At 39.4% G+C, this 10,407-nt stretch overlaps 1 protein-coding gene across 1 annotated transcript; it reads right to left on the bottom strand.

The window, feature by feature from the left end:
* Positions 1-452: 452 nt before the first annotated feature.
* On the bottom strand, positions 453-3,881 carry LOC143568593 (DNA polymerase eta-like). The gene is made up of 11 exons (XM_077054711.1): positions 3,770-3,881; positions 3,498-3,665; positions 3,237-3,401; positions 3,048-3,151; positions 2,844-2,963; positions 2,644-2,767; positions 2,426-2,539; positions 1,695-1,898; positions 1,477-1,585; positions 1,092-1,376; positions 453-673 (listed from the first exon to the last, which is right to left on the bottom strand). Exons 1-11 carry the CDS (start codon positions 3,875-3,877, stop codon positions 453-455), a joined length of 1,722 nt encoding a protein of 573 aa, XP_076910826.1. The 5' UTR covers positions 3,878-3,881.
* Positions 3,882-10,407: the final 6,526 nt, after the last annotated feature.

Genomic DNA, 10,407 nt, shown 5'->3' with positions numbered 1-10,407 from the left:
GAATCCGGGGAACTTTTACCAGTTTCTACCGAGGATTTTGATACTTTTTGTGTCTTTTGCTCGAGTCTTTGGCAAAAGTTTTTACTGAGAAATTAGGTCGGGGAACTAGGATGGAGTGAGACGCCTCCTTCAACATGCAAAGCCTTTACTCTTGAAAAACCAAAAAGGCTATAATCGTCTTTGCTATTTTAAAATAAAACGAATCTATACGGCTCTTCGTTTTGGTCATTTCTTTTGGATTTATGTTGGAAGTTCTTGCCTTTGTGTGTTGAACACACGGATACGTCTTTTTTGATTCGGACACTAATGGCTAAAATGCACTATTAAAGTTATCAAGATACACATTCTTTTCAATAGAGCCTTATCTATCAAACACTATTTCAATAATACATATAAAACACTTTAAAATAGAGTAAAATAAAACTATACTTTCTTTCTTAAAGATATGTCTGTTAGTTTCTATCAGGGGAAAAATAATGAGAAATGCTAGAACCTCGTTTAACTGTGTTCGCTTGCTTTTGAGGCCGAAGCCACGTGCGAACCTCTTCCTGTATTTCTGGTGGCAACTCTTCAACCACCGATTGGTCAATTTCATCTGCATTGTAACGCCATGTATTTGCTCTTCGTGCATTTTGACTTTCGGTTAATGCCTCACTCTCTATATTCAATTCTTATTGTACTCCCTCAATCAGTACATCAACAACAGTCATTTCAAACACTAAAATATGTAAAACATCATCATCATCATCATCGTACTCAGTATATCCCACCAATAGCAATGCTATGGTAGGGTCTGAGGAGGGTAAGATGTAGACAGCCTTACCTCTATCCCATAGGGATAGAGAGGCTGCTTCCGGTGAGACCCCCGGCTCGATAGTAGTTTTGCATCAAGCCTTGGACATAAGGCACATAGCACTCAATCATCGGGACACCGGCTGATCGGTGCATGTGCCCTTGTCTTTCGGCTATCAACGCCACCACATGATGCCTGATTAACCTTCCGCCACTTTTAACGTTATTTTCACGAGATTAGTAAAATAACGTCAAAATTAGTAAAATAAAACATGAAAAATAATAATGAAGTCTGATACCTGATGACAAACATCTTGTTTCTTGCTTTGATGAAGAGCATGAGTTAGTTTGGAGAAACCTCAGAATCGAAGATGTTCCCTTTTCTTTTGTTGCTTTCCTTTTGTGCTCATTCGATTGTTTTCCTTCGTTAATATTACTTTCTTTCTGAGATAACCTTGGTTGTGGTTCATGATGTTTTGAAGTCAAACATACATCATCTTTACATGTGGTCTCATTTTGGTCAAAAGTGGAAGTATCATGTGTGATTTGAGTCTGTCGCCCGCCACATTCAGTTTGATGAGAGGCTGAATGGTTTTCGGTCCAATTAAATGAAAAAAGTAATTAGTGTACTAGCATGGGTGATTTATTATAAAAGAAAAAACCATTATGAGAAAGATTTACAACTTGATGGTGACAAAGTATCATCTTCTGGTGCAAGTTTTTCATCAGACGGTTCTAATGAAGGTTGAAACCGATCTTGACCATGGAAGTATTTCGTGATTGAAGAAGTCCCCTGCCAATACAAAGTTACAAACATAAAGATTCCTTTTAGTGAATATAATCTCACTTTTAGAATTTTAAAAAATAATTATTATTATTATAATAATAAGGGCATTTCTTACTGACGGTACAGCAACAATTTTGCTGGCTGAAACAGAAAGATTAGAAATTCCCCAGCCGCCATCGGCAGGATTCGTATAGGACCCGAGGAATTCACGTAACGCAGCTTGGAAGAGATTTACAGAATCTTCTAGAATCTTCCCTGCTCCGTATCTTAAAGGGCATGACCTAGAAGGGAACTTTTTCTGTGAATCTGTATCTGTGGACTGCAAAAACAACATTAAATGTAAACCTGGAAGAACGGGTGTGTTGGGTTTGGTTTGGTTGGGCAACGACTCGACAAGTCAAAACAGGTTCAGGTCAAAGCGGGCAGTTTCTTAAAAGTAGTAAACTAGGCTTGGATTAAAATGGATTGTGAGCAAAATGAGTTCAGGTCAAAATGGACCTTTTTTTATCAATTTGGGTTCAGATCATAACGAGTTCTAACAAAAAATAAGATCAGTTTAAACTTTAAATGAGCTGTTACACAGAAGTATCAAAAGAAACATGTTTATATTTTTTTTTTAATATAAAAGTGTTAGCCCATTTAAGTTAACAAGTTTTATAAGAGTGACCCATTTTGAACCATTACCCAAAGTGAACCTATATACCACATGTTTATTTTGTCTAAATCAACCCAATCTCCAAAGAATGGGTCATGATTGCCACCTCTAATTGAATGATCAAAACAGTATAAAAAGAAAAAGAAAAAATGCCAAGAAAAGGGATTGAAGTCTGAAGAAAGAATAACAACCTTGTATGCATTAGCATGCAGAGTAAGTGTATGTGCAACTCGTTTATTTGTTTCTAGATCTAACTGCAGTCGTTCACTTAACTCTTCACACAGTTCTTTCAGCCATTTTTCAACCTGAATGAATTAAAACAAAACTAGCAAATATTAATAAACTTTAGTACTCAAAAATAGCTGGTGATAGAAGAAGATACACACAACAGCCAGTCAACAATACTCACAGCAGCAATAGATTTTAGGGCTTGAACTCCAGGAAATGTCTTCCCGGAACCGTGGCTTTTAGGGAGCAAACGACCCTCAACTTCATCCCCACTAATACCTCTTGCAATATTCCATAGCCAAGTACTGGAAAACAACTTAAAACTAAAATATCAACAAGACTTTAGTATACTACTAATGAATAACAAATAACAATAGTTACCCTGTATTAGCACCGTAAAGATCTTGTAGTTTTTTAACAGAAAACCGGAGTAGATCACCAACGGTATTCACTCCAAGGTCGGTTTGTAAGGAACTCCCGAGCTTCCCGCCAAGCTGTTTCCAGATAGTAGCATGTCAACAAAGCATTTTAAGTAAGCATAAAAAGATTAAAACAAGATAACCATGTACTAAAATACTAACTTACATTTTCTTTATAGGCAAAGGTTCAAGAAGCCATTTTACTGATGACAGAGTGACAATAGTTTGTTGTGCAGGTTTATTCATACCGCTTGCTAGTTTAGCCAGCATCTGCAACATTGGCATTATAAGTTTTTGAACAAAAAATTATATTCTTGATAGTAAGAAGGTGATTAAAAAGTTAAAAAGTCATTACTTTGTTATGAGCAACGCCTGCAGAACATGTGAACTCAGTCTCCTTTAAAACTTGCAACCGGAGTTCAGCAACAACAATAGCTCCACACGCCAACAATTTATCACGGTGATCAGCATCTCTTCTCGTCAACCATTCTCTCACAATCTCTTTATTATCATTTCCATTCTAAACAAATTCGGAATATGTCAAAATATGTATTTTATCATTATAACACTAAAATTTATCATTACAACACTACTGCACAAATAGTGTTTGTCTTACCAAATTGAGCCCTAAAACATGTGATTTAAGAACTTCATCATCAATACTTTCCAAGCTTTCCAACGGCGTTTCTTTCAGCATTGCCTCAGCAGCTTCGGTAAGATCAAGATACACTTCATCAATCGATGCACGCTCGCATCGCCCCTTTCTTGCAAGAATCGAAACAACCTGCAAAAGTAAACATAACAAACACACAAACTTTTTTACCATTCGCGCACCAAAAAAACAATGCAAAACTCAAAACTGCTTAAAAAGTTTTAAACTTTACAAACCTCTGAGCCTGCATTCCTGTATATGGTCAAGTCGGCTTTACCACGGGCCACCGGGACTTGAACCAGGTGAATTTGGGGACAAACTTTCTTTGCTTCATCACCTCTCATTGAGCTTAACACCAAACAGATAATAAGAGTTTGGTACTGAATAAACGGTTATGAGTCTGAGATGTGAAGAACGAGTGGTACCGTTTAACGCCGTCTTTCCGTGCTTCGTAACCGACAGCGATGAGACCCCCACCTTTCCGTATTGAACAACAGCAGTTGGTTGGCCTCTTAAATGAGGTTGTTTTCGTTGCTCCACTAATTATGGAAATTGAAAAGGTTTAGGGTTAAGTTTAATCGTTTTATGCAATTGATATGAATTAAGAGTGATTAAAGTAAAGAAATTGAGTGTGAATAACAAGTAAATGAAAATCTTAGTTAATAATAATGGGAATGATGAAAACCTAACGGTTAATAACAATATTGTAGAATACATACAGTAATAATAGTAAAAGGGAAACCTTGAACGTAGAAGCAGTCCATGTCGACGTGAGCAATGATCCGAGAATCCGACGTTACCGGCATCTCTTCTTCTTTTCCCTCCAATTCAAGTTCACAAAAAAAGCTTTTAACTATCAAAACTAGTTGAATTGGTTCAAGGAGTGTTTGGGATTCCTCGTTTAACTCATCGAAAAGGTAAAAAAAATGTGTGTGAGATTGTTTTATATGTGAGAGGATAAATCGATTAAATTGATAAGTTACAATCATATAACTTATAATTGATAAGTTTCGAAGTCGTAAACTGATACAACTGAACCTGTGTCGATTCACCACCACAACACATGGTTTTCTATGTATGATTTTGTCTCGACAACGTCGATTTCGACTTAATTCACGTTAGTTCGCAACCGCAATGCGTGGGGTTTTCTTATAACTTTTTGTGTCCCTCGATTCCAAAATCAACGAATTCGTATCAGTTCGCAACTGCTACGCACATGTTTTTTTTTGTTCGCCTCATTTTTAAAATTTTTTAAATATGTTCAATTGTTGTATATTTAAGAGTGGACGAATTTATGGTTTGCTTTATTTTTTGGATCATAATCAGATACCAATCAAAGTGTCATCAGTTCGTAACCACAACGCGTGTTTTGTTATGTTAATTTGTTATATTTTGTGTTAACAAAGTTTTTTTTGGGGGGGTGGGGGGAGGGGGGAATTTCTGGCTTCGTAACCTGACACTGATCAAATTCACCTCAACTCGCAGGCGCACTGCATGATTTGATAAGTTATACGAGTACGACTGTCAATAACCTCAACCCGACGCAACACGCTGAGAATCTTCCTAGTTTCACTACATACAGGGTGTTCACGGTTAACCGGTCATTACTTTGCTTTTGGGTCGATTTTTTTACGACTAGGGGTATAAACGAGCCATTTTTTTATGATTAGGGGTGTAAACGAGCCAAAACCGGTTTTTTTAATAACATAAATAATTCCAAATGGCAATGCTCATTTGGTGGTTGATGTGACGAGTAGAGCCAGAGCTCGACTCATTTTGACTTACGAGAGGTAGGGCTTGAGCTCGGCCATTTGCAGTTACTTTTATAAAGATCGTGAGTTGTTTTTTCAAGCTCGGGCATGACGCGTTTATTATCTGTTAATCAATTTATATAAGTTTATACATTTTAAAAAAAAAATTCTATAACGGTTTTGGAGCGTCTTAATCAATAGAAAGTATGTGCAACAAATAAAGATTTAAAGTTCTTTTGGTGCATGGAATTATTGTCGATTACTTCAAAATTCTTTTAGCAAACTTAATTAACTCAAGTACAACTGAATAACATGTAAAATCATAACAGCATCATAATCGTACTCAGTAAATCCCACAAATAGCAAAGCTATGTAGGGTTTGAGAAGGGTAAGATGTAATCAGTCTCACCTCTACCCCACAAGAATAGAGATGCTACTTCCGGTGAGACCCCTAGCTCGATAGTGGTTCTGCATCAAGCCTTGCACATAAGGCACGTAACACCTAATCATCAGAACCCGACTGATTGGTGCATGTACCCTTGTCTTCCGGCTAGGGGTGGCAATTTGATTCAAACACTTTCAAATGGGTCAATTTGAGTTGTTTTAAAAATTAAATGAGTTGGTGTAAGGGCCCGTTACCGGTGCCTCACATTTGGACGTTGGATTTACTCATTCACATAGTTCTAATATCAGAGTTAACTTAAAACATTCGTGAATTTAAAAACTTTCATAAAACATTTCATAGCAAACCATAACTTGTCTTAAAACAACATCTCGTCTTTCAAAATAAACAAAACATTAAACTTAAACGTCTTGAGTCTTCCGATGCCAGCCTATTATTCAATGCCACGTGTCTCCTCAAGCGAGCTGCCTCATTCTACTCACCTGCGTGCATACTAAAAGTCAGCTACGCTGAGTGAGTTCTAGTTAATACAAGTAACATACAATACGTTCTTATATTACATACTTAACCTCTTTTACTTTCTTTCGTACATACTTAAGTATATACCTTCGTTCTTGGCAAAGGAACCAACTTGAACCTTGCAGTTGGTAAAACAAATCATCAATCCTTGGCAAAGGATATCTATTCTTTATCGTAAGTTTATTCAACCTCGCGATAGTCTATGCACATTCTCATACTTCCATCCTTTTTCTTCACGAACAACACTAGTGCACCCCACGGAGAAACACTCGGTCTAATAAAACCCTTGTCGAGGAGTTCTTGCAGTTGGGACATCAATTCTTTCATCTCGGACAGTGCTAGACGGTAAGGCGCTTTCGCGACAGGTTGGGCTCCTGGTACTAAGTCTATCTGGAATTCTATCTCTCGCTCTGGTGGCAACCCCGGAAGATCCTCTGGGAATACTTCTGGGTAGTAGCGCACAATAGGAACATCTTTCTTTTCCTTTGTCTCGGCCATGGCGTTGACAACATACGCCAGGTAGGCACCGCACCCTCGCCTCAACACACCCTCGGCTTTTATCATTAAAATGACATTAAGCCCCGAACTTTCCTTATCACCATAAACCGTTACCGCACTACCATCCAAGGACTTTAACCTCATTATCCTACTCTTACACACTATCTGAGCTTCATACTCAGACAACCAATCCATTCCCAAGACTACATCGAACCCTCCTAAGGTCATAACATACAAAGTAACAGGGAACTCATGTCCATCTAACTCTGTCTTACAGTCCTTAACCATTTTCATTATTTTAACCGAGGTGTCACTAGCGGTTTCTACTACGAAAGTTTCAGATATTCGGCAACAGTTCATTTTAGCTAATTTACTAAAGGGCGTGGTTACGAAACTTTTGTTTGCGCCCGAATCAAACAATACAGAAGCGGAAATACCGTTTACTAGAAACGTACATGTGACGACATCCGGAATCTGCTTGGCTTGTTCTTGGGTTAGCATGTAGGCTCTGGTCTTTGGCCTTGACGGTTCAGCGTCTTTCTTTCCACCACCACCAGCTTCAGTACATTCTCTGGCCTTATGACCCTTCTTCCCGCATTTGTAACATGTGGGTTCGGAGTTGCATTCATGAGCGTAATGCCCCACCTTCCCACATTTGTAGCAGGCGTTTGTCCCTAGCCTGCACTCTCTACTATGAGGCTTCCCACACTTATGGCACACATCGGAACCCGTACCCCACTTGCACTCACCACCGTGCATCTTACCACAAGTCTTACACGACTTCCTTTCCCACACATTTTGTTTCTTATCCTTGGAGTTCCACAACTGAGTACCAGATCGTTTAGCAGGGCAGCCCATTTCTTCTCTTTCTTCTCTTCTACCACCACCTCGTCCACCGCCAGATCATCGTAAACCATTTCTGCAAGTTCGACAGCAGAGTCAAAGGTAGCAGGTTTTCTAGTCTTGACCAATGTGCGGACGTTCTGTGGTAGCCCTCTCACATAACACTTGATTCGTTTGGCCTCAGTGTTCACCATGTCTGGCACGAGCCTAGATAGGCGGTTGAACTCAGTAGTGTACTCGCGGTGTGTCATCTTACCCGCCTTCAAATTCAAAAACTTCATCTCAACTCTTTCAACTTCTGCATTAGCACAGAACCTCTTCATTACCAACTCATTCAGGTCATCTCATCTCATCGCCTTTATCTCTTCCCGGCTCTTTCTCTGCTCCACCGACTCCCACCAGTACATTGCCTCATCACCGAATGACTGAGTAGCATAACCCACAGCTTGGTCGGGACGGCACTCGCTAATGCGGATAATTTTATCCATGGCGGTTATCCATTGAAGAGTCGCGATTGCGTCACCCAACCCGGACAGCTTCGGCGGGTCGCATCCCTTGAAGGACTTATAGTTGCACCCACCTTGGCCCCTCTTTTTATCATCAACTTTCGCAGACCTTACCTCACTCGAAGCCTCCCTCTCTCCTTCATCATCTTTCCTACCGCCTCATCTCGCTTCTTCAGCAGTTCTTTCACGGCCTCCAGCAGATCCCTCTGGGTTCATGTTCTTCACCGCAGTGGCTACAGCTTGTACAATAGCTGCTTGGATTAAGGGATCGAGTTGAACCCCTTCATTGTTTTCAGGGTTTCTTCCAGCTGCGCTTCCTTCAGCTCCGGTGTTGGAAGCTGTTTCTACCGAAGGTCGTTGGACGCGACGAGGCCTGCCACGACGTCCAGTGCGGCCTCCTGCTCCCACAACTGCTCTAGATCTAGCCATCGTATTCTGGAATGGAAAACACAAACGTCATCACTCAAGGAACTATTTAGTACAAGGATAGTAAGGCTAACAGGTAATAACAGTGGCCAACTGTGATTAGCTGATCACGTTACTTTCCGTGTCCTGTATACTCCACTTCATGAGTCTATTTGTGCTGGTTCTACTTAAACAGTTAATTAATCAAACAATCAAATAATCCTATCCCTAACATCCACATATCCTTCCTTTAGCAATTAAACATAGATATTTAACCATTCACTATACCTTTACTGAGCTTGCTTGAGTGACACATGGCTATCTTGAACTGGCATCTTCTTTCTTTTCTTACTTAAATCACATTCTCTGTTTGAGTCTAAGCATGTAGGATGCTTAAATCTCTCGAACTTTGCTCTGATACCAACTTGTAAGGCCCCGTTACCGGTGCCTCACATTTGGACGTTGGATTTACTCATTCACATAGTTCTAATATCAGAGTTAACTTAAAACATTCGTGGAATTTAAAAACTTTCATAAAACATTTCATAGCAAACCATAACTTGTCTTAAAACAACATCTCGTCTTTCAAAATAAACAAAACATTAAACTTAAACGTCTTGAGTCTTCCGATGCCAGCCTCTTATTCAATGCCACGCGTCTCCTCAAGCGAGCTGTCTCATTCTACTCACCTGCGTGCATACTAAAAGTCAGCTACGCTGAGTGAGTTCTAGTTAATACAAGTAACATACAATACGTTCTTATATTACATACTTAACCTCTTTTACTTTCTTTCGTACATACTTAAGTATATACCTTCGTTCTTACTTTCATACTTTCTTTCCTTATTACTTCATACTTTCATATTTCTTTACAAACTTTCTTGCTGCTAGAAGTCGTCAAAAGAGCTACGCCGAAAAATGGCGAAAGCGTCTCGAGTTCAATATTGGTGACCTTGTCCTTCTCAAAGTATCCGCTTGGAAGGGGGTAGTATGTTTTAGAAAGAAAGGAAAACTAGCACCTCGTTTCGTAGTTCCACTCAAAATCCTCTAAAGGATTGGAAAAGTGGCTTATAAACTCGAGTTACCGCAAGAACTTACCGGTGTTCATCCAACCTTTCATGTCTCAAACCTCAAAAAGTGCTTAGCCGAAGGTAACCTTCATATACCTCTCTTTGAAGTGCGTATCGACGAAAACTTGCAAATGATTGAAAAACCCGTTGAAATCATGGACCAGAATGAGAAACGAACCAAACGTAGCGGCATCCGTTTAGTTAAAGTCCGTTAGGAATCACGGCGTGGCGCTAAATTTACTTGGGAACGAGAAGACGCTATGAAGGAAAAGTACCTGCACCTGTTCGTTACGGTTTCTTCCAAATTTCGGGACGAAATTTCCTAAAGTAGGGAAGACTGTGACGTCCGTCATTTTTTGTTTATTTCGTATTTGTATTTGTTTTGTAAACCCGACCCATTTTGTCTTTCGGATCCTTCGTTATTATAAAATATTGGGCTTTATCTTTCATTTAAGTTATACAATTGTCGGATCAAGAAAACACCCTTTACGGTACTTTAAAATACTCTTTTATGATTAAAAACGACTTAAAATGAACTTCAGGGACCTAACTCGCCAAATAACTGAAGTTGGAGACCAACCCACCTTTCTAGGGCACCACTCCGTGCGGCCATGAAGGGTAGGTTGGTCGCGGGTGACGGCCACCTATCTGCACAGTTTCAAAGTTCGTTTTTATGTTATAACTTCATCTAACCCCCAACCAACCATCTTAAATGCATGAAACCTTATTGGTAGAACTTGGTGGCAAAACCCTAACCCTTTCCTTATAAATACCAACCCATTCTTAAACATTTTCAGCTGCTCAACCCTTAAACACTCTCTTAAATCTGAGTTTTAAGCTTCTTTTCCATGTTCTTTAGAGTTTGACTTTATGAAGTCAA

Source organism: Bidens hawaiensis, unplaced genomic scaffold (genome assembly GCF_021521415.1).
Source record: "Bidens hawaiensis isolate Kalapana, Puna unplaced genomic scaffold, B.hawaiensis_p1.1 tig00024015_1, whole genome shotgun sequence".
NCBI classification, from domain to species: Eukaryota; Viridiplantae; Streptophyta; class Magnoliopsida; order Asterales; family Asteraceae; genus Bidens; species Bidens hawaiensis.
This window is presented reverse-complemented; position numbering and strand designations above follow the sequence as displayed.

What these genes read in the sequence shown, in the direction of transcription:
- LOC143568593 (XM_077054711.1), bottom strand. Translation starts at nt 3,877, where the DNA reads ATGAGAGGTGATGAAGCAAAGAAAGTTTGTCCCCAAATTCACCTGGTT. An exon ending in AAATTGTTGCTGTACCGTCA is followed by an intron (nt 1,586 to 1,694) that starts GTAAGAAATGCC and finishes TTGTATTGGCAG; the next exon opens with GGGACTTCTTCAATCACGAA. An exon ending in AACAAGATGTTTGTCATCAG is followed by an intron (nt 674 to 1,091) that starts GTATCAGACTTC and finishes AGGGAGTACAAT; the next exon opens with AAGAATTGAATATAGAGAGT.